This window comes from Gadus chalcogrammus, chromosome 4 (assembly GCF_026213295.1).
Source record: "Gadus chalcogrammus isolate NIFS_2021 chromosome 4, NIFS_Gcha_1.0, whole genome shotgun sequence".
Taxonomy (NCBI): Eukaryota; Metazoa; Chordata; class Actinopteri; order Gadiformes; family Gadidae; genus Gadus; species Gadus chalcogrammus.
Genome location: NC_079415.1, coordinates 2,724,921 through 2,749,757, shown reverse-complemented (window position 1 = coordinate 2,749,757; position 24,837 = coordinate 2,724,921). Strand labels below are relative to the sequence as shown.

The 24,837-nt window shown below is 49.2% G+C and overlaps 1 protein-coding gene across 1 annotated transcript; it reads left to right on the top strand.

Annotated features, from left to right (window-relative positions):
- Positions 1-9,652, top strand: dera (deoxyribose-phosphate aldolase (putative)). The gene is made up of 9 exons (XM_056589358.1): positions 1-193; positions 729-826; positions 1,126-1,273; positions 1,853-1,948; positions 2,997-3,131; positions 4,648-4,776; positions 6,374-6,486; positions 7,992-8,141; positions 8,884-9,652. The coding sequence occupies exons 1-9, from the start codon at positions 163-165 to the stop codon at positions 8,938-8,940; spliced, it is 957 nt and encodes a 318-aa protein (XP_056445333.1). The 5' UTR covers positions 1-162; the 3' UTR covers positions 8,941-9,652.
- Positions 9,653-24,837: the final 15,185 nt, after the last annotated feature.

Here is a 24,837-nt window from a genome sequence, read left to right as displayed (position 1 = left end):
CGGAAGTGACGTGTGTTATGACCCCGCACAACTTGACGAAAGCGGTTGTTGTACAGTAGACCTCCGCTGAAGACCCGTCTGCTGTCAGAACCCCTCATTCGACTAAATATTACATACTAACACATCATCACCTCATCGATCGAAACGTCGACGCATGCAAACATGTCTGCAAGAAACCCCGGAATGGACCTTGGTAAGATTCGCCCCATTCTCAAACAGTTATGCTCACATCATCATAACTTAAATAACATCTGCAAAGTACGGTCACACTGTCACATTTGTATTAGTACTAGTAGTGAAAAGCTGCCATAGTGGCGAACTAAACTCCAATGGTGGACGATGATTTATGAAATGCACCTTTGTACCAGAGTTCATCGCCTTGCCTACCCATATGTTTCTATCTAGATCTTTAGAGAACTGACTGTCTAAAACAGTCAGTAGGCTACTACATGCATCTAGCTCTATGAAGGTGAACCATTGCCGTGTTTGTCAGTAGGGAAGGGTAATGCAAATAGTTTACATCCAACATCCACATGAACGCTTTTAATTCTGTACGCGTGACAGCCCGGTCTTCCCCAGGTCATGTGATCGACAGTCATGTTGTCTCAGCGTGTACGTCCGTTGGCCCGAACGGAGCAGAGTTCAACGCCTACACCCGAGTGTCTCATTCGTGGTTCAAAGTCACGTTTGGCTGTTTTCACATTTGAACTAACCTACCTCTGTGTTAGATCTGGAATGGGTGTCCAAGGTGAGGGTCAACACCCAGGCGGTTCTGAAGAGAGCCCAACAAATCCAGTCCGTCAAGCTGGCTAAGAAACAATGGCAGGTATGTCAGAAAAATGTTGTCTAATAACATATAGTAATATATATATAGGTTGAAAACCATCAACGTAAAAAGCGGAGATGAATAAATAGGTCCAAAGGTCCAAAGGTTCTGGGTACGATCCCCAGTATCGCAAGTTCGCCCCCTAGTGGTCATCCCTGAGCGGGACGCCCTCTACTCCTACCTGCCTGATGATCACACGCGCATCTTAAAAAAGTCGACAAAGTCGGCCTCGAACGTAAACATTCGCTCCACGACTCGACGGTAAAATGCGGCTGTTCTGATTGGCTCCCGGCCGCTAGGCTGCCTGGCTGTTGAAGGCTGTGACGTGCATCGACCTGACCACCCTGGCGGGCGACGACACTCACTCCAACGTGCACCGCCTGTGCCTGAAGGCGGTGCAGCCGGTGCCCTACGACCTGCTCAAGAGCATGGGCATGCACGACCGAGGTAGGGGGCCCGTGGAGCACTGGGGAGGGGTAAGGTGTGTCGTGGGGGGGGGGGGAGGTGGTGTATCACTCCTGGTTTGAGGGATGTTGATCATGGGTATTGGGGATTGATTACCGTTCAAGTTTTTTTTGAAATTATTTTTTAAGGTAGCCTACTCGATAATTACTTGCTTGTCACGTTTTTAAATGATATATATCGCATGAATTATTCTTGATGATTATGGGAAAATATATCAATGACTCATTCATTATTATGTGTATTGGCAATTCATAGAGCTGGCCCAAGGGATTGGTCTCCTAACAGCCGGTCGGTCTGACAGACTGCATTACTTAATGTGACCACTAGATGGCAGCGTTTACTCACGTTTCAGTTTTATCTGCAAACTCGTCTAGGACTTCGCTAAAGATTATACAGAGTGGAAGAAAATAATTACCAAATAGGTTATATTGCATATGAAAAAACATGTTTAATGTTGTGTATACTTTCAGTTGTAAATTATTAGGTTTTAATTATATCATTTAACATGGATGGTTTCGATGTGACCCTCTAAATGTGTGTGCGTGTCTCCCATTCCGACAGGTTTGACCACCGGGGCCGTGTGTGTGTACCCGTCACGCGTTGCGGACGCGGTCAAGACTCTGAAAGCCGCCAACTCCAGCCTTCCCGTGGCGTCAGGTGAGAATCTGCTGGAAAGTGGAGGAAAAGCGCTCGGATAAATCAGTTATTCCCCTGAGAGAGGCGCATCAAAGACCCGATTAAACATCCTGGATGAGAGACTTTAGATCTATTTTTGCTCTTTAAAACAAGACTCGTGACGGCGAGGCCGTTGTCTGTGTCTTTGAGTGTTGTCTGAGCATCTCAGCACAGTTCACGCCGATATCAGAAGGAATATTTAAAAGATAACTAATAATACCTTTTAGATTTGGATTGTGCTTTTCTTAGCATCACCGCGGCGCAGACGCCTCACAAGTAAACATGAAACAAACTAAGACGAAAACACGTTAAAACCAGATTTGTGCTCTGGTTGGATGTGTGTGTTGTGTGTTGGTTTAGCGGTGTGTTTGTGTTCTTAAATACTGTATGTGCGTGGTTTGTGTGCGTGCGTGTGTACAGAATGATAACCAAGGGATCAGAAACGGAGCACTCTTGCCGTTTCTGTCATTTATATTCTCACCGTCGCCTGCAACAACTCAGATCTCCTCTCTCCCTTCCTCACCCCTCCCTCTCTCTCCCTTCCTCCCCCTTCCTTACTTCCTTCCTCACCCCTCCCTCTCTCCTCCCCTTCCTCCCTCTCTCCTCCCCTTCCTTCCTCGCCCTCCTCCCTCTCTTCGCTTTCTTCCATGTCTGTCCTCCCCACTTCTCTCCCTCCCTCCCTCCCTCCCTCCCTTGCTTCCTCCCCCCTCTCTCTCCTCCCTTTCCTCAATATCTGTCCTCCCCACCTTCCTCCCTCCCCCTCTTTCCCTCCCTCTCTCCCTCCTCCCCTCCCTCCCTCTCTCCCTCCTCCGTCTCTCCTCCCTTTCTTCAATGTCTCTCCTCTCTCCCCCCCCTCCCACCCCCCTCCCCCCCCCCTCCCCCCCCCCCCCCTCCCTCCTCTCCCTCCCCCCCCCCTCCTCTCCCCCTCTCCCCCTCTCCCCCCCCTCCTCCCTCCTCTCTCCCCTCCCCCCCCTCCTCCCTCCTCCCTCCCCCCCCCCCCTCCCCTCTCCTCCCCCCCTCCCCCCTCCAGTGGCGACAGGCTTCCCGGCGGGTCAGACCCCTCTCCGGGTCCGTCTGGAGGAGGTCCGTGGCGCGGTGGCCGACGGCGCCGCCGAGATCGACATCGTCATCAACCGCACGCTGGCGCTGACCGGCCAATGGGAAGGTCGGTTCTGGTCACGTGACACGCGTTCGGTCACATGACCCAACCACACGGACTGGTGGCCGTGGCTCGGATGGGAATGTTTGACGTCAGATAGATCGGGGTTTTTCGAGATTGTGTTTCCTAGTTCCCAAACAGAATTCCAGAGTTAAACCGCGCTTCTACAACCAGTGGCCACTCGAAGCGCTTTACAATACTGCCTAACATTCACCCATTCATATACATGAACTTCATACACATAAACTTTACAAAAAGTAAGGAAATGTGTGTTTGGTAGATTATCGCTCTGTGGTAACACTAGCTGCGTTTCCATCTCAAAGGTGAGGCGAATCTTTAGATAGTCCGCAAAAAAGTAATTCGCATTAGGTGCGTTTCCATCAAGCGGTTGGAGCGGAATAGGGTGATGACGGTACACGATGATGTCGGCTGGGTTGCTATGGCCGGTCGTTATGCAGATATCGGAAAGACTGTCAGTCCTGTGTGTTCAAAGTTCGCTACGTCACAGCTGTTTCGAAAAGTGTGTTTCCATCTCCCATTTTTGCGAATTTACTCTTTCGCGTTTCTCAAAAACCACCTCAAGCGAGCGGATAAACCTTTTTGCGAATGAGAGGATTTTTATGCGAATTTTGGTGTTTCCATCACCGTTTACTGATTCGATACTTCAAAGTTTGCATAAAAATCAGGGGGATGGAAACGCTCCTATTGTGGTAACAAACAACGTTAGAAAGCCTGTTTAGTTCAAATTGTTCATGGGCGCAACCCACATACTCGGCTCTGCTGCTCATCCCACCAGTGCATGTTCCCTACAAACAGGGCAGCATTTGAAAGGGCACTAAACAGGCTTTCCAACGGTATAAGATTTATTGCCAAAAAGCATTGTTACCACAGAGAAATAATCCACCAAACACAAATCTCCTTACTTTTTGTGCTAAGTTTATTAGCACAAACGACGGGGAGTCCACCCTGCAGTATGACAGCCAGCTCGTCAGGAGCAGTCGGGGTGAGGCGTCTTGCCCAGGGACACCTCGACACTCAGCTAGGAGGAGCCGGGGACCGAACTAGCAACCTTCGGGTTACCAGCCGACCCGCTCTAGTACCTGAGTCACACGCCGTGTTCTGGGCTGAATATTAGTTTGTATTCTAAACAAAATGGTTCTTGTATCGTTAGACCGTGTGATTCGTGTTGCATCATTATCCTGCTTTTGAAGAGACTAATAAGACGAGGAAAGCAGCAGTGACTGCAGTGTGCTCAGGGGTTTGTGAGCCGGGAGCTGAAGCAGTCTTTGGGGCCTCTGGATGAAAAGGTTTAGGAACCTACCTCTCTCTCTCTCTCTCTCTCTCTCTCTCTCTCTCTCTCTCTCTCTCTCTCTCTCTCTCTCTCTCTCTCTCTCTCTCTCTCTCTCTCTCTCTCTCTCTCTCTCTCTCTCTCTCTCTCTCTCTCTCTCTCTCTCTCTCTCTCTCTCTCTCTCTCTCTCTCTCTCTCTCTCTCTCTCTCTCTCTCTCTCTCTCTCTCTCTCAGCCATGTACGATGAGATCCGGCAGTTCCGGGAGGCCTGTGGCGACGCCCACATGAAGACCATCCTGGCCATCGGAGAGCTGGGCACCTACACCAACGTCTACAAGGCCAGCCTGGTGTCCATGATGGCCGGTAAGACAGACAGACAGACACACACGCACACACTTTCGCTCTCTTTACCTCACTTCTACTAGACATCAAATTCAAGGAAGGCTTTTAATTAGAAAATAACCATAAAAAGGTGAACTCGTCGATCTCTCGACGCTGGCCTGAGATTTAGGTTTTTAACAGTGCAGTCTCTCAACTCGGCCACCAAGTGGCGCTGTTGCTCGAATATGGACAAACTGCCACTCGGAAAACAGTTGAACCTGATGTACTGTATAGGCGCTAGGGCCTGTCATACCCGGCGTGCATGCACGTGCACACACGCACACGCACGTGCGCACCCAGCCACCTTGCGCTTAACTAGCCATCCCATAATAAGCCGATTACAGAGCCAAATTGTCAGGGGGCCGCGATAGAGATCATTATTAAAATGCATTGCTTTTGTCGCTGGCGAGCGCTCCTTAATCTCCCCTTGTTCCTATGAATTGCGTATGAGACTCCTGAAATTGAATGATAATTTCAGCCATTAATCTGCGACGCGGGCTATTTTACCCTCGCTACGGCGCCGCAGTAACCGGGCTGTCCGACGCGGGAATGAATAGAGCTTCATTACCGCCCGCGTTTAATAACCATTATCCATTATCTGGTAATTAAGACTCGCCCATAACGAATCTTAAGGATTATGCCAGTTTGAGGACGAGAGAGAGAGAGTGAGACAGAAGGGGGGAGGGGGGGAGAGGGGGAGAATACAGAGAACATGTATTTAATGAACTGTAAAATGTTCGTCTTGTTCCTTGCAGTAATGAAGCGTCATTATGGGGCCGGGGAGGCTGAAGGGAAGGACACTTTCCCTTCGTTCTTTCTTCCTTTCAATATCTCTTCTTCTTTCTTATTAAACCCCCGGTCCACAGTTTGGGGTTAATCTATGATAAGAACACGCCTTCGTCTTCTATTTTTATCAGAAAAGCTGATCGAACATAATTGCCTCTGAATAAAAAAAAAAGGGGAAAGGAGACTTTGATTTTAATTTTATTTTAACTTTCGTGTTTCATATCTTCTTCCTGATGAGCTGGATGCTTCGCCCCTCTGTAAACCTGCTAGCCGTTAGCGCCTGCTAGCCGTTAGCGCCTGCTAGCCGTTAGCGCCTGCTAAACGTTAGCGCCTAGCATGGCCCTAACTGACAAAAGAGTGACCTTTTATGCCTAGCTCAGAGAAATTCTGAGACACAACTCAGAAAGAAAGAATGTAGTTATATAATGTTTGGCCGCCTTTATTTACCTTTTGATAAAGGGTTTGATAATTTCAAAAACTAAACTCCTTCCTTCCTGCTGCCGTTAGCATCCGTAACAAAAGAGTAAGACTAAAGTAAGACCAAACGTAAGAGCTTTATGTCCGACCACCGTTGACGGACAAAAAGACTTTCTAATTAAATCATGTCGATCTCCGGCTCCAGAATATTCCCCCTAGCTTACAGAAGGCTAGCTGCTAGCGTTAGCAATGTAAGAACATTGACACCAACAGTTTTCTTCCTTTGGTTTTGTACATTTTTTGGTAAACTGCGCCTGTTTGAGTCCACGCTCTTACTGTGAAGGTTCACTCGGGTCGTTTCTCGTTCTCTCGACAGGCTCGGACTTCATCAAGACCTCCACGGGGAAAGAGTCGGTGAACGCCACCTACCCCGTTGCCATAGTGATGGTGAGGGCCATCCGTGACTACTTCCTGCGTACGGGTCACAAGGTGAGCGGTGTGGAGAGGGTCCTCTGACTCACTCTGTCAGGAGCCGCGCTTTAAACTCTCCCAGGAAGAGATGATTATGCAGATTAATGACCTGAGACCCCCAAAGCCCCCACACTGTTTCACACGAGCTCGCGCACACACACACACACACACAGTAAAGTGTACCGCAAACACACACATTGTAAAGTGTACAACACATACAGTGTGAAGTGAACAATACACACACACACACACACACACACACACACACACACACACACACACACACACACACACACACACACACACACACACACACACACAGTATAAAGTGTACAATACACGGCAGTTGTTAAATCTCATCCCCAGTTGTACCTTCTCCTCTACAGTTTAACCCCTGGCTGTGGTTTATATAGTCGGTTTATTCTCTCTACGTTCGCGGTTCATTCTTTATTTATTTGCGCCGCATACATTGGCTCCCTTTCATAGCGTCGGTGGTCGATGGTTTCAGCAAGACGGCTTTTAAAGGCCACCGTCATCATTCTGAATAGAGTTCGGTTTAGGGAGAAGACAAATGTCATGGATGACAGCCAAATAATACACTTTACTCAACGTGGCGTTTCGATTTTTTTTTGCTTTTCTCTCCCTGAAAGAAACAAGTTGTGTCGGTTGCTTGCGGCCAAATCCCAACCGCTAGTGTCAGACCTCAACCAAACAAATCGACCTATTTATTTCGTCCGTATCGCTCTATTTATATACTTACTTATATATTTATTTATATATTTACTTTTATCTACAAAAGTGCTAGGGTTCAGATTCAGACTACATGAAGAATATGTATACATCAAATACAAGGATTTATGGATTTATTTATGGATTACATGAATAAAATGTATTATTGTTGTGGATGAATAACATTACCACGTTATATCATATTTTACATCATATTTGCTAACACAAGTCTTTTATGTTGTGTGTTTAAACTGATAACTATGTACACTATACACAAGTAAGATTGACTTAGACACTCTCCCAACACTAAACACACAAGCTCTCTGTCCTTCCACACAGATATCTCACAGACACTTGGCATAAACAATAAGATATTATCAACTTCCGATTCCCTCGCAAAACCACAGAATAATTTGCCAAATTTAATCATCTTTGTTTACAAATGAATCTAATAATTGCTGGCGCCGCAATATCTTATTTACGTCTTCCTAAATCCTTGTAGCTGCTTTTAATTGTTTTTTGTGGTTTTTTATCATTATTATTATTATTATTATTATTATTATTATTATTATTATTAAGAATGCATGTCCCGCCCCCTCCACCCCCCTTGTCCAATCCCCTCTGTCCCCCTCACCGTTCATCCCGCCCCCTTTCCCCCTCTAAACCAATCACCTCTGTCCCCCTCACTGTTCATCCCGCCCCCGCCCCCCTTATCCAATCCCCTCTGTCCCCCTCACTGTTCATCCCGCCCCCTCCACTGACCTCATCCAATCACGGCCCTCCTCTGGTCCCAGGTGGGCTTCAAGCCGGCGGGGGGGATCCGCACGGCGCAGGAGTCCCTGGTGTGGCTGGCGCTGATGAAGGAGGAGCTGGGGGACGAGTGGCTCAGCCCCCACCTCTTCCGCCTGGGAGCCAGCTCCCTATTGGCCGACATCGAGAGACAGGTCCGCCCGCTGGCACGCGCACATGCACTCATTACACGCACACACACACACACACACACACACACACACACACGGGCACACGCACACACGGGCACACGCACACACGGGCACACGCACAGGGGCACACACACACACACACACACACACACGGGCGCACACACGCGCACACACACGCGCACACACACACGCACACACACACGGGCACACACACGCACACACACACGGGCACACACACACGGGCACACACACACACTCAAACGCATGCATATGTACACAGGAAAGCACACTCGGTTTCGTGCACGCGCCCTCATACACGCGTATCTACACGCGTATCTACACGCGTAAGTGCTACGTGCTTGCTTGCTTGTGCCTATGCACATGCACACGCACGCACACATACACACATACCTACAACCACAACCATGCATGCGTAGAGGCCCACGCACACACACCTTTATATAGTTAATTAACGTTTGCTGTGGGAAAAGCCATCCCTAACCAGCCCCAACAGGAGGTGACTGTTCATCTGAGGCGTTAACAGCCTTGGGCCTCAGCTGGGAATACATCAACCCATAGCCTCAGCCGTCGGCCTTTTGGAGAGCATACCAACCCGTAGCGTGAGAAACAATGTTCTGCATAAATACTTTCGCGTTACCGCGTCGCAGAACGAGTCAGGGTTCAGAATCAATGCAACACTTTTAAGTATTGAAAGTGGTTCATGTCGTTCTTCCTCTTCCTGAAGATCTTTCACTACGTCACGGGCCGATACCCTGCCCTTCACGAGCTCCCCATGGCCTGAGACGTACAGCAGACGTTACAACAACAACAACAACAACAACCACGATGACCTCTGACCTCCGACCCGGAACTTCTAACGCAACCAGGAATCCTCAGTTTCCGACATTCAACAAGCAAAGTTGCGTTGGCCGAAGTTCGGAACGACATCCTCGGTGAATAAGTAGCCTTGTTATTTCATACACCCATCAGAACCGCGGAACAATCACAACTATCAACCAATCAGAATCACGGAAAACGATGAGCATTCCAATTTGCATTTTTTTCCACATTTGCCATACTGCAAACAGGCAGGAACACACTGAAGTATGAAAGCGTCTGTGGAATCAATGTGATCACACTCTGTCTTAGTTTGTTTCTGTAGATTTGCCAGCAGCTATTGGCAAGCAGGATGAATTTAAAATGCCTCGATGCTTGTGGCCTTCTACGTTCATTTCTGCTAAACAGAGAAGAGATACACATCTCCCGACAGCGATATGAAGTATAAATAATAGGGTGTGCCTACGGTTGGTTAAAATGGGGACAGTTTTGGTTTCAGCTCTTAACTCTGTTTAGAGTTTAAACGAGAGAATGATGCCAGTTTAGCGTTTGAAGTAACGTGCAGAGCCGCCGTTGACGAAAAGTGCTTTATTGTTGTCGATAATATTATGAACACATTCATATTGTATAAAATAAAAACGGTTGTAATAAAGAAAATGTAAAAAAAAAAAGCGAACATGGCTTTAGTACTGAAACGCGGAGCTCTGTGGAACTCCTTCACCTTGGAAGGTTCCCCTTCAGCCGTCTCCCGACTCCTAGAGACGAAAACAACCGACCGGAGTCCTCTGAGAACGAGGAGTCGAACACGCAACGACCCCTCCACCATGAAAGTGTGAGAGCAAGAAAGAGAGCTTTGAAACGCGAAGCACTCACTTGAGTCTCTGTGGTATGATACAGAGGCAGCGTGTGTTTGAGTGAACGCTCTGAATATGTGATGCTGGGATTGAGGTGGGGGGGGGGGGGGGGGGGGGAAGACTCCTCGGTTGTTAATTTCATTAGTGGGAAACGCAGATGGGGGGGGGGGGGGGGGATTGAAACAAAAGGGATAGCAGGGGTGGGGGCAGGGATGAGGGATGATCCTAGCGCACGATTGAGGCGTGGGGCTTCATCTTAAGGAAGACGTAAGGTGAGGGGGGGTGAGAACAAACTTCCCGCTTCTTTAATTGAGACATCGCTCGGGTCTCGACCTTCAGCGGAGGAACGAAGGGTGAATGTGTAAATTCAGCAGAGCGGGGGGGGGGGGGGGGGGAGGGAGGGAGAGGGGGGGAGTTAAAGCTCTCGCTGTCGGTTGATCAGAGACATTAGGAGACTGTTAAAGACTGGGAACCAGGTCATCCTGCCAGTTCTCCCTCCCGGCCTGCGGTCGTTTGGATTGTTATTACGAACAACGGTTTCGTTGCTTTGAGAACGGACGTTGTTTTTTTTTGCCGCTGGAATGAGTTGAGGAAGATCCTTTAGTTTAGGGGTCAGGGAAACGGAAAACCAGAGATGTTAGGATGAACACTTTGTCGGTTTGTTAAGACATTTTGATGGTCGGGATTTGAAATTTCACAGTTGGCTTATTAATAAGGGACTCACTGCAGATTGTACTTATTTCATTTCTTGGTTCTGATGGGCTCAATTTGTTGTGACCATGACGATGGAGAAGCGAGTGTTAACGTGACGAAGGACTATCAAATAAATATGACCCGACGTACCCGCGAAAACAACACTGTTTCTGTTGCTCAATTTTGATCCAGCAGTTTGTTGTTTTTCATAATCAACCCTTAAAATACAGAAACAAAAACACAAAAAAATTGCAGGACAAAGAAATGCTGTATTTTTGGACCCAAGGCTTTGTGAGTGCTGTTTTGGCAGAGATGTGACAGGCTGGCTCTTAATAATCCACTTCTGCTGCTAAAAACATCCTAGCCTCTACTGCTGCTGTCTGAGGAGGGCTGTGTGTGTGTGTGTGTGTGTGTGTGTGTGTGTGTGTGTGTGTGTGTGTGTGTGTGTGTGTGTGTGTGTGTGTGTGTGTGTGTGTGTGTGTGTGTGTGTGTTCCCACGCGAGCACGTAGACATCTGTGTGTATGTACTCCTGCGCAAGTGTGCTCCTGCATGCATGTACGCATGCGTGTGTGTGTGCTACCGCTTCTGTGCGAGCACCTTCTCGTGTGTGTGTTTGTGTGTGTACCTGCTTGTGTGAGTTCACTCCTGCTTGTGTGTGTTCACTCCTGCTTCTGTGTAAAATAACCTGCTTGTGTGTGTGTGCTCCTACTTTTGTGTGTGTGTGTGCGCGCTCCGGCTTGTGTGTGTGAAATGAATTGTTTGTGTGTGAGAGAGAGAGAGTAAATTGAGTGATGGCAGCTTCTCTGTGGGTCTGATGCACGAGCAGAACTTACGTGAAGGCACGGAGATCAGAAGGAATCTGGACGGCTAGTCGTCACCTGCCGTCCAATCACACGCAGCGCAGCCCCGGGCGCAGGAAGTGGACTGATGTCGTCTGCCAACCCCCACACACACACACACACACACACACACACACACACACACACACACACACACACACACACACACACACACACACACACACACACACACACACACACACACACACACACACACACACACACACACACACACGCACACACACGCACACAGGTCAATAGTGGTGATCATTGACCACCATTCACTTCTGCATGGTTTGGGTATGGATTAGAAGTTATGAAACTTGGGATGTGGGTTTAAGTTACATCTTCAGCGTTTGGCAGCGACCCCAACGGGCCCCAAACAAATGTTCCGCTCAAACCTCCCTCCAAGATTTTCTCAAAACTTGGCAGCTCTGTTTGGCCTCAGGGGGCTTTTATTTGGTGTTATTTCGTGACTTTTATGTTGTGTTATTCTTGTGTACAACAAAAACTCGCAAAGTAGGCCTACATGTCACAATACTGTGCGCAATAACGTCTGTTCAGGCAAACTGTTCAACCAACTTCCCTTTCTTTAAAAGTTTCTTATTCTCGGCGCTGTTGTTTTTGCTTCCTGTTGGATTCTGAAGTTGCGTTGCTGACAGAGTCGGCCGGCTCACCTGAGGAGGTAAACCGCGCACCAGCCCCCGACGAGAGACGCCCCGACCCGCCGCCGCGGCCGGGATTTGTCACCGCCGCGCTGAGCTCCTCGCTCACACCTGACAAATCGGCTCCCTCAGATTGATTGCGCTTCTGTTGTTTAATTCATCAGCGTTTCTTTAAGCCTCAAGCAGATGTACCGGGGGGGGGGGGGGGGGGGCGGCAACAACAACAACACACAGACCTGGAAGGTGCTGGAGGCGGTTCATGATGATGATGATGACGAGGAGGATGAAGTAATGGGCGGCATTAGGACAAGAAAATGAAACACACACACACACACACACACACACACACACACACACACACACACACACACACACACACACACACACACACACACACACACACACACACACACACACACACACACACACACACACACACACACACACACACACACACACACACACACACACACACACACACGCAGCAGTAGGACAAGAGTCTGAAATGGTTTGACGATTTGTTCTAAGTCCCGCCCCCGCCGAAGTCCTCATTTGTCATTGGTTATTGTTTAAAAAGGCTTCAATGACAGACACATTGTACATGCGGTTTTATAAATGGTCGAGTACACGGAAAACGCGTCTCTCAACGTCCGCACAGCGGGTGGCAGGAGGCCCGCCCGCGGTGCGTGATGGATACTTTACACGTCCAACAAGTGAGGATGTCATTTATTTCACACCGCGGTGTTGAATGAGGGGGAAAGAAATATAGCCCCCCGAAAATGAGTTTGGAGGAAAAATGTATTTAACATTACTTAGCAGGTGTCTTTTCTCCCCGGTTTTATATCCTTGGCCTATACGTACACAAGTGATTTATCTTTCAGAGCGGGTATACATTTTTCACGTCTCGCCCTGAATAAGTATTGAAATACACGGTATGTTAAGTCGGGTCACAACCTGATACATTACCGTTAGGGGTGCGCATATATAACGGTTTTGGGATTCAGTTATCAGTTACATAAATGCATCAAACATTTTGCGCGTTATTTTTTCCGATTGGATTTTTTTTAATACCATCTCTTAAGAAATACATGTCGGATTGAATTTTGTATTAAATGACACATTCATCTGGGTGATTGATGATCGGAAAATAAATGTCTTCTCTGGTCAACTGATACGGGAGCAAGCCCGTATCGATCCGACCCCTCCCCCCTCTCTGACTTGTAGCATTGATTGGTCGAGTCATTTGATAAATCCTGCAAGGGCAACGCCCCTTGCTGCAGCAGCTATATTAAATCACAAATTAATAATACATAACTAATTTACGAAACACAAATTAGGAAATGGATTGATAATGAAATTAATAGTCGGCTGACCGCACAACATTTTTTCTAAATCTTTGTGGCTATGTTTTCCCGGTTATTGTTTATGTGAAGGTGCACAGACTACAGAAAAGCACATATGATGCTTTATAATTTATAAATCATTTATATGTCTTAGGAGTGTTTAACTTAATTTTTGTGAAGAGTGTTACAGTAACATGAATTGGTGCTCAATTCATGTAAAAATTTAGATCAATTATGTTATTATAATTGTAATGGTAATTTACAGTATTAATAATAGCATATACTAACCAAAAATTATTCTTATGTTCATGATGTCATGTGTAGTGGCATTAATGGAAAAATTATTAGATGAAATGTGATAAGTAATCAAATTACAATGAACTAGATTGTCAATCTAAACACACTGACTGTAAAGTATCCTTATATAAATCAAACAAACACGATAAAGCCCTAAACCATAGAACCGATGTACATGTGCTCAGATACATTCAGTATCTCACCATCAACTTAACTCGTTTGCAGAGTCCTGCTCACGCCTTGTTTGTTCACGGACCGCCAAGGTGTAGACATACACCTAGAACCAATATTTAACTTCTCCTTCGCTTTGATCACCTCCTCCTGGATTCCCCACCAAGCAGAGCTGTACATACTCTGGAGAAAGTGATCTGAAGGTTAACGCAGGGGAGAGAGAGAGAGAGAGAGAGAGAGAGAGAGAGAGAGAGAGAGGGAGAAGAGAGAGAGGGGGAGAAGAAAGAGACACAGAGAGGAAAGAGGGGGAGAGAGAGACAAGTAGAGAGAGAGAGACAGAGAGAGAGAGAGAAAGAGAGGAGAAAGGGAGGCAGTGAGAGAACCCGAGGGAGAGGGAGAAGAAAGAGAGACACAGAGAGGAAAGAGGGGGAGAGAGAGACAGAGAGAGAAGCAGGAGTAACAGAGACACACACAGGAAAGGGGGAGAGAGAGGGAGAAAAGAGGGGGAGAAAGAGAGAGAGATAGAGAGAGTGAAAAGAGGGGAGAGAGAGACAGATCGAGAGAGAGTGAGAGAGTAAACGATGAGCATAATTGGCCCGTGAGTCTGAGATGATATCAGGGATACGATTAGAGCGTCCCTTTGGTTTCCTGTGTGCTAGGAACAGGTAGTGAAGGGGGCTGCCCAGGGACAGCACCAGGGCCAGGATCAGTCTTCTGAAGCCTTCCTGGAGCCCGGGGGACGCACACACACTCTGACATACACCTTCATATACACAAACAGACACACACACACACCCATACATATACACACAAACACACACCCTCACTCAAACACATGCATATACACACACACACACACACACCCATACATATACACACAAACACACACACCCTCACTCAGACACACACCCATGCATATACACACACACCCTCACTCAGACACACACCCATACATATACTGACACACACACACACCCTCACTGAAACACATACATATACACACAAACACACACCCTCACACACATATATATACACAAACACGCACACATATGCGCACTCTCACACATGCGTGCACAAAGATATACACACACATCCCCACAGACACTCACACACACACACACACACACACAGACAGACAGGCTCATTTCCCAGGGTGCACCTTGCCTTTGAGCACTGACCTTGGCTGCGATCTCCCCGGTGCCGGAGAGGGAGAAGAGACGGAATACATGTTTGAGAGATCAAACCCCGACCGGGCCTCACCTGCTCTGGGCGGACGCAGGGGGCGAGACGCCGCGGCTCCCAGGGAGAGCCTCGCACAACTCTTTATTCATAACACAAGTTGAACACACTGACACTCCCGGCGAGGCTCCGCCCCCCCAGGCATCCGCAGGGGGGGCGTGGCCGCACAGAGACGGCGTTTACAAGGCCGGCGCGTACGGAGGGACGGACGGACGGACGGACGGACAGACGCGGGTTTACATGTGATTCACGTTCTCACCGTGTGGTGTGATGGACGGACAGACAGACAGACAGACAGACAGACAGACAGACAGACAGACAGACAGACAGACAGACAGAGGTAGAGAGAGGGAGAAGAAAGAGAGACACAAAGAGGAAAGAGGGGGAGAGAGACAGGTAGAGAGAGAGAGACAAAGAGAGAGAGAAAAAAGAGAGGAGAAAGAGAGGCAGAGAGAGGAAAGAGAAAGAGAGAGAGAGCGACAGACAGACAGACAGACAGACAGACAGACAGACAGAAGCCGCAGACATGATGGAGGCTGCGACGGTGGAGTTTCTGTTGCTGCAGTAAGTTTGGGCTCGGTGGGTAGAAGTGAAGCCCAGGTTTTTTTTTTTTTTGCATGTGTTTTTTTTTTTCTTCCTTTCTTTACTTTGCTCGACACCTGTGCGCGGAAATAAATAAATAAAATAAATTCCTCCAGCAACGATCGAAACAAACAAACAAACACAAAGAAAGAAGACGACCAAGGAAAAATAACTTTGTGCTTTTACTTATTCATCCGTGTTTACGCCGGCCGCGGACTTCCTGTTGGACGTGCCGCCGATGGGGGGGACGTTTGTTCTTTTGGTGTGGGTGGTTACCTGGAGGGGGGGGGGGTGGGGGGGGTGGGGGAGCGCGCGTTTCACTCAGCGCCCGCTTTTCAAACGCACCTTTACCCCGCTGTGCACAGGCCCTACCGACGTCCGTGTGTGTGTGTGTGCGTGTGCGCCTGTGTGCGTGTGTGTGAGAGAGTGGGCTTCACGATATAGGAAGGCCCGGTCGGACGGAGATCTCCACAACACTCCCAGAGCAAGAGGAGAAGAGAGGGGGGAGAGAAGAAGAGAGAGGTTCTGTTATTTATTTTGGATGATACAGCCGGGCACCATGAAAGCTCCCTCCTCCTCCTCCTCCTCCTCCTCCCTCGGCCCTGACCCAGGTGAATATCTCAGGTACAGAGGCCAGATAGGTTTGTTTGCAGAGGGAGGGGAAACTGAAGACACAGTCAAAGAGAGAGCGGGAGAGGGAAGAAGGAGATGGAGAGAGACACACACACAGAGGGAGAGAGGGAGAGAGATAGCGGAGGAGGGAGATAGATAGAGTGTGAGAGAGACAAAGAGAGATGGAGAATGCGAGAAAGAGAAGAGAAAAGACATGAGAGTGATTTGAGTGAGTGAGTGAGTGAGTGAGTGAGTGAGTGAGTGAGTGAGTGAGTGAGTGAGTGAGTGAGTGAGAGAGAGTGAGAGTCTGAAGACAACTGAAGTCAAAGAGAGAGAGAGCAGAACAGGGATTATAAAGTTGCACTGCTGTTCAACCAAACAACTGTCTGAATACTTTTACGTTTTCAGCGCTGGCCTTGCCTCACACCAAACCGTTCATTACCCACTGCACACACCCTTAGGGGTGTGTGAAACACACTGCACAGCGGTGACTAAACGCTGATGCCGAACTGCTGAATATCATGCAAATGTGCAAAAAACATAAATAAAATAAAAGATGTGTTAATCATTTATAAACAGCCCAAACCAAGCCTTGTTCTCGCACGTTCCCAAACCTGTCGGCGAACCCACAGATAAAACTCAATCGACTAGAAAGACAATCGTCTAAAGGGAGACAAAGAGCCCGATATTTAGGTCACGGCGAAAACACAAACACCAGAACCAGCCGCGGCCGGATGTGGTTGTGATGCGCGTTGGGAGACGGCAGGGAGACGGGAGATCAATCTGAGACCACGCCCCGGCGATAGATAAATCCCCAGGATTCTCCCGCCCTGCGGAAGGTACCCGCGGCCGGAATAATTGTTTGCAGCGGGAGCCCCCTCTACGGGCCCCCTCTGAGCTCTGCCTCGTGTTCCGGGGCCCTTTGAAGTGAGCTCTGACATTGGGGTGGGGGGGGGGGGGGGGGGTGGGTGGGGGGGAACTCAAGGGCGGGCCGGTTCCACTGGGTCCCTCCGACGAGGAGTTCTGTGGCGCCGCGAAACGCTCAGAAATGATTGTTGAAGCGGCGGCAGAGTGGCGGCTGCCTTTCAAGACCCCCCCTCCAAGTTTAGTTTGTGAGAACAAATGAGAGCGGGAGGGAGGGTGTGTGTGTGTGTGTGTGTGTGTGTGTGTGTGTGTGTGTGTGTGTGTGTGTGTGTGTGTGTGTGTGTGTGTGTGTGTGTGTGTGTGTGTGTGTGTGTGTGTGTGTGTGTGTGGTAGACGTGGCGTTGACCTTGGTTCTCCGGTCGCACCTCGTCTTCCTTCTCCCGTCGAGGCTTCTCGTCTTGAAAACGCTTCCGTTGTTTTCCCAAAGACTCGGAATCGTACACTTTATCCTTCGTAGCTAAAAAGGGGAGTGTGTGAGGAGAGAACAGTCTTCACTTCAAATATAAGTTGTGAATTCTCTCGGGCGTCCCGTTCAAAACCGACCCCCTGAAACTAAACGTGAGATGGTGTGCAGTCAAAGACACTAAAATCGTAAATACTGCGACTTTATATCCCGAAACAAATAGAGCGTTTCGCGAGCCAGCCGTAGCGCGACGCTCAAGGAAGAGGACAGCACATGAGATACCAGAGAGAGATACCAGAGAGAGATACCAGAGAGAGAGAGAGAGAGAGAGAGAGAGAGAGAGAGAGAGAGAGCAAACTGCAAACGATTAAACAAATGCAGGCGAGATCTGGGAACACAGAGGAGGGAGAGAAGAGGAGGGAGGGAGGGGGGAGAGGAGGGAGGGGGGGCTTTTCTCTATCAATCAAGCGAGATGACAGAATAGTCACGCGGAATCTTTGAAGTTCTACGTCGAAAGGAGCACAAGTATGGGACCCCCCAGAACAAGTAAATGAAACAACCTGCTCTACGCACGTAGAGTCGTCTTCGACGACGGTTAATAGGGCATCGGCGCTGATCAAAAGAACATTAGCTTTGATTAATCAATCAATGCCCTGGTTACTCCCCCCTCCCCCCCCCCCTCCCCCAATCGATCTGGCGGGCGGAGGGATTGGCTGGTGGAGGTCAGGGCTTGGGTGGAGCTCTGCAGCTACATCCTCTTGTTCTGTTTCCACGGCGCCCGTCTCACTCGAACCATCAGCTCGCATTGATTTTATTTCCCCCTTTTTTTATTTCCCCCGTCGCTTTTTCTAATTCTTCTTCTTCTTCTTCTTCTACTTCTTCTTTTTTGAAACGTAGCTCAGCGTTTTCTTTCCGGGTAGAACAGGGCCGGGAGGAACCTCCGCAAACAAGGGACCGAGCGAAACAAGGGACACGCTTCAAAACTGTATGTGATGCAATGCAGCATGCGTCACTCCGCCATGTGTACTCTTGAAGTGCAGCTCACTCTTCCCCCTCCCCTCCTCTCCCCATAACCCCCCCCCCCCCCCCCCCCCCCCCTCAGGGTAATTGGTTTTTATCTGCCCCCCCCAACCCCCTCCTCCCCTCCCGTCGGCAAATGCAAATGAAGAGTAATTTCAATCGACAGCCAAAGTAAACTTTCTTTTCCTGAGTTGCACGGTGGTTTCCCTGTAGGGGGAGGGGGGGGGGGGTGAGGGGGGGGAAACAATGCTCTAATTCTGTCATTGTCAGAAGTTTGACGTAAGCGATTGTTCAGCGGCCTTTGTTGCCGTGGATACAGCGGTAGTACAGCGGCGGTCCCAATTCCTCCACGCTACATTATTTTCTTTTTAAAGAAAAGAACGTGCGCGTGGCGCGCCAGACATGTATTCCTTACAGGAATGTTTGGCGCTGCTTATGCTAAATATTATAACATCCAGACGGTGATGTCTTTTGTTTTCCCGGCTTTTATGTGAAACCGAGTCGCTGGAGGCCGCTACCTTCTCACGGCGGCGGCTCGGAAATTATTTAAGTAGCCCCTTTTTGAAACACTAAGACAAGTCGAGAGGGTTTTGCGTCGGAGATCAAAGTGTGCACGCTAGTCTCCGCGGCAACGCGGTGTTGTGCGGCCGACTTCGTCTTTCGTCGCTTGTCTCTCGTGATCGGGTGTGCCAACTTTGTTAAAAACTAAAAACTGGGGAAACGTTGTCTGCATATGCATTGCATATGCATGCTAGGATCAAGTGTTGAATTGCGAGTTATATTACATTAAAAGATGTATAAACATCCTGAATCTGGGGCTGATCTGAGGGCGGCTTCACGGTGGTCATTGTTAGGAGACGCAGATACAAGTGAGCCATGGTCGGGCTCTGACCTTTAAGGCTAGCGTTGACCTTTAAGCTGAGCTTGACTCTGTGCCCGAGGCCGTGCATCGCATCTGCCGCCATCCCGGCTCGGCCAGGTCTGTCTGTCTGGCAGACCGCCAGTCTGTCTGTCTGTCTGTCTGGCGGTGCCAGCCGTTGTGTCGTGAAGCTGGAGGGAGAGATGAAAGAGAACGTTTCTCACTTTCAGATTTCAGTTTCTATTCTGGGTTCTCCGTTTCCGAACGCATAAATCTGGGGAGGGAGAGATCTCGGCGCGCAGAACAACTTTAATGCCATCAGCACTCCTGACTGACAAGCATCATTACGGGTTAAAATTATCTCGCTAATTATCCCCCCCCCCCCCCCCCCCCCCACACACCCGAAAAGGAGATTTATACCCTGCTTTTGTGAAACCAGAGAGCGAACAGGGAGAGAGAGCCATAAAGAGAGAGAGAGAGAGAAAAAAAGAGAGAGAAAGAGGGAGCAAGAGAGTGTGATCAAGAGAGAGAACGCAAGAGAGCGCAAGAGAGAGAGAGCGAAAGAGAGAGAGAGAGACACAGAGACAGAGACAGAGACAGAGACAGAGACAGAGACAGAGACAGAGAGAGAGAGAGAGAGAGCGAAAGAGAGAGACAGAGACAGAGACAGAGAGAGAGAGAGAGAGCGAAAGAGAGAGAGAGACAGAGACAGAGACAGAGAGACAGAGACAGAGAGAGACAGACAGAGACAGAGACAGAGACAGAAACAGAAACAGAGAGAGAGAGAGAAAGAGAGCGAAAGAGAGAGAGAGAGAGAGAGACAGAGACAGAGACAGAGACAGAAACAGAGAGAGGGAGAGAAAGAATGAGCAAGAGAGAGAGAGAGAGAGAGAGGGTGAGAGCAAGAGAGAGAGAGCAAGAGATTGGAGGAGAGCAAGAGAGAGAGAGAGATTGTGTGAAGCCGTGGGTACACGCCACTCTGTAGCGCAGGGGGGGGGGGGGTCTCTTGATTAAAATAGAGCCCCTAATGAGGCTCTAGCCCCCCCCCCCCCTGTGCACTGGCTCTCTGAGAGTCCGGGGGCAAAATCTACTTCTCTGTCCATCGGCCAAATGGCTGGGGAATGTGGAAATTTGACCCCAAACAGATTACGCATTCGATTACTCAATAGATGACCATTTGTTTGTTGTTGGGGCTGGTGAGTGAAGAAAATCGACCAGCCACTTGTATATGTGACCAGCGTTTGACTGGTGGCCGGGGCTAGTTCTGTTCCCTGCCTGGTGTGTGGAGCTCTGTTATGCGGAGCCCGGTTAAAAAAATTGCAAAAATGCCAACTACGACTGTTCTCCTGGACATCCAATGCTTCAGGTGTCTCACCTTCCGGCCTGTTCAGCGGCCTTCACTCAACCATGCAGCTCAAACCGAACTTGCATTTCTTTTCTTTTTTTTAAGATTTATTTTGTGTTTTTATGGCTATATTACAGAGTGAGATAGAGAGGAAGGTACGGGAGATAGAGGGGAGGACATGCAGCAAATGACCACGGGCAGGAATCGAACCGGGGGCGCCCAGAACTTGCACTTCAGTGAGATTGAGGTCCAGGTCCGGGTGAGGTTGTGGGTTCTCCTAAACCGTGACGGTGAGGAGGACTCGATGCCGCGGACGTCGGCCGATTCCCGAAAATGTTATGATTCTACAATCCCTAAAGGGCCCCACACGCCGCCCAGACTCAAACCAACGGCCAGCTGCTTTTATCCGACCACGCCGTTGCCTCTCTCGTCTGACCCGTTCGGCAGAAAAGTTGCAATTTGAAACACACTGCAAAGACTACTGCCAACAACTACACAGTAGCGTGTACGCTCTGCGCTTTGAATGTTGGATCGGACCGGACATCGTCCACGCAGTTCCAAAAGCTTCCAACACAGCTGAACACACGGAAACAGATTTGTTCCCGGACTTGTCGGAGTCTCCCCAAACGTTTCAGAAGGCCAACGGTTTGGCCAGTGTGTTCCAAGCTTAAAACACCGAATCGACTTCGATATTGAGCATGGTGGCAGCTGATGATGAGCTATTATTACACAGAAGTGCAGCAACCATCCATCCATAAGCAGGATGTAACACACACTTTGATCCGATTACAAAAGGACACACGAGATCCAACATTATCCACCGTCCAATCACAGCGCTGACGTTACGTATGACTGCCACCAATCGGGTCAGGTCTCCGCCGTGATGGACCAATCATACGGATGCCTGCTCCTTGTCAGTTAAAAAGCAGCTCCGTCTCCCCCGCCTCCCCCCCCCCCCCAAGCCTGGAGAGGAGCCGGTAATGATATGCTAGACGTCCTTATTATTCTCTAAGCTGTGTTTGGCTGTGCAGATAAAAGGCCCAAAGTGAGAAAGAGTAAAGGGAGCGATTGACGACACATTCCTAATCACTCAGAGCTCAGCGAACGCAGGAGGCGTTTAGCCTCTCTAACCACGTCCTCAGCCTTCTTCTAAAAGGTTGAATGCTATGGGTTCCGGCCCGCCTCTCATCAATGCACATATTTTACACCGTGTAGAGCAGCCAGGCTAGAAAGGAATGGAAGAACACCCCTGTGTTACAATCAAGCTCGTCCAATCGTTTAGCTTCTTGTTCCCGTCCTACAGGATACCTAATGATGAGCGCCATCTTCCTAATGTGTCCCTCGTGCCAAACAACAGGTTACTTTTTATTTTTTTAAGACTAGACATTGGGTTGTTAAAAACATGTTTGAACCGTTTTTCATGTTGGCTTGTAAACCACGCCGTAAAGAACTTTACAGCCCCAATCAAAAATAAAACAAAATCCCGGCGGGTCAACGGTTTCTTCGGCTAGCTTAAAACACGGACGACCTTGACACACGATCCGACGACCTTGCTTTCATTTAAAAACACAAAAAAACATCCGATGTGCTAAACATGGTCAAACGACTCGGTGAGAGTGCGTCTTCTCAACTCTCTTCAGAACTTTGCTGAAAAATAAAAAACGCTCTTCTGCAGTCGATAAAAACAAACAAAAACATAGCTTTGGTCGCCTCGGTTCGCGTTCGCGGCGGCGGCGGCGGAGTTAGCGCGCCGGCTTGCTAACGAGGTGGCTGTGATGCGCTCAGGTGGCGCGCTGATGTGTTGTCAGGGGCTGGCGACCAGACAAAGCCCAGAGCTCTGGGCCTAATGAGCAGATGTGTGGGCCCTCATTAAGGGTGCAAAGCAGGCGCTGATCCTTAATGAGCTTCTTCATTAAGGGCCATTTGGAGGGGGGAGAGGTCCGGGGCGGTGTGGTGCAGGGGACCCGAGGGCCGCCCGGGAACACGACGAGGAGAAGGGCAGGGCCCCGACGATGGGAGGAGGGAGGGAGAGGGGAGGTGGGGGAGAGGAGGAGGAGAAGGGGAGGAGAGAGAGAAGGGGAGGAGGGGGGGAATGGGAGGAGGTGCACTAAGTGCATTAGCGCGTTAGCAAAACGCTAATCTAAATAAATAATATATCATACTGCAATATATGGATTCACTTGTTGCGATGTATCCTATTTATTTGAATAATTTATCCTGAATAGGATAAAATAAACATTTTGGTCTATAAGACAAAATATATAAACGTGAAATAGTCGTTCTATCGGGAGTCGTTTCCCGATAGAACGACTCCCGGATACTACGGTCGAGTTTGGCGGATAGTTACAGTATCTTGCTCAAGGACACTTCAAGTAGCCCGGAGAAGCTGTGTACAGCATCAAACTCCGTCTATAAGCAACCCGCTCAGTGGCTGCCTAGCTACCGCCGTACCCGACAACATCTAGCGGAACGGGGATAACAAGCCATTTAAATGGGGGGGGGGGGCCGTGATGCAATTAGACGGAGAAAACCGCCACGTTGTGAGTGAGTGAGTGGGCGAGCGAGCAGTGCCGTGAGCGAGCGAGTGAGTGACACAGTTAACTAAATGAGCCATTGTTTCGCAGCCGTAATAAGCAATGCCCTGCAGCCACGACTGTGTGTTCGACATTGATGTCAAACTACTGGTGAGTCCAACCAGTGCACCGTGGGAAGACACACCGCACGCACTCAGTCATTCCTCCAATTCAGCCTCCGTAAATAGATGGCTACCACCACGGCGTCGATAGAGTCTTATCTCCACAGACGCCCGGAGACACAGCCGGGCTGATTTCCCTTTGCCTTCCCTGGCCCCGGGGCCAATGCCGTGTGTACGGCATCCACTGAAACCCAATTTGACGAGGTAATCACAAAACATCTCTTGTTTCATACCGCCGGGGTCGCAGGGAAATCATTCTCACTTATCAGGGCTGTCAATTGGGGTCACCTTCCGAAGCCCGGCTCTATAAATATATATCTATAGAACGCGTAAAAAAAAAAATTAATAGCATTGCAGCGCTGTGTTCCTGTGTAATCCCATGTGCGGGGCATTCCGACGGCATTGATTGGTCGACTGCGGGGCATGTGACAGTGCTGAAAGTAATGTGGACACCGCGGTTGATCAATAAAAAAAATGTATGTGCCCAGAACCTCGGAGGCATTCTGTAATGAAATCGATAGCGGGCTTCGCTCCCGGTGTTCAGATCATTTGCCGAGCTGTTATTTAGACATCGCCGTCCCCCAACCACCGTCCCCCCCCCCCTCCAACACACCCACGACCCCCCCCCCCCCCGGCACAACCTGGCCACCGTAAGAAATCAATGGCAGCATATCACCGCCGCCGGAGTCCCTATTACCAGCAGAAGGCTTGTGAGGAATACGTGAGACTGTTTGCCATTACTTCTCCTCGCTGCATTATTGTTATTTTTTTTCCTCTTCTGTGGAATTTCCTAGGTTTCCATCTGAGACAGTATAGTTTCCGTTTTATTTATGTTTTAGACACATTTATTTTTGGGGTTGGCATTCGGATGTAGAGCATGGATTCAAGCCGGGGGATTCGGCCCCTCAGCTGAAGTGGGGAGCAGGGTGTGTGTTTAGTAATGTGGGGTCGGCAGTGTTGCCAACTTAGCGATTTTGTCGCTATATTTAGCTACTTTTCAGACCCCTTTGGCGACTTTTATTCAAAACAGCGACAAGCGACAAATCGAGCTCCTTTTTCAGCTGTTATTGGTGACTTTTGGCGACTTTTTGAGGTGAAAGCACTATCGCTATTACCTCTTCACAACGAGCACCGGGTGCCTGCGCGGCCCCTCCCCGTCTCAAAGCACTTACAGGCAGCCCAGTCCTCGTGCAGCAGTCCCTCCCAGCTGCTCTGTTAGCAGGAGCTAACAGGAGACGTTCACGCCTCGGCATCCGGGCTGCAAATTAATCCGCGTCTCGGCCAGCAAGCCGCCGCCGACTGATCCCGGACCCTGACGTA

Bases quoted from the DNA above. Each gene is read 5' to 3' on its own strand.
- dera (XM_056589358.1), top strand. From the start codon at position 163: ATGTCTGCAAGAAACCCCGGAATGGACCTTG. The intron at 3,132-4,647 runs GTCGGTTCTGGT...TCTCTCTCTCAG, and splicing joins GCTGACCGGCCAATGGGAAG to CCATGTACGATGAGATCCGG. The intron at 8,142-8,883 runs GTCCGCCCGCTG...CTCTTCCTGAAG, and splicing joins TGGCCGACATCGAGAGACAG to ATCTTTCACTACGTCACGGG.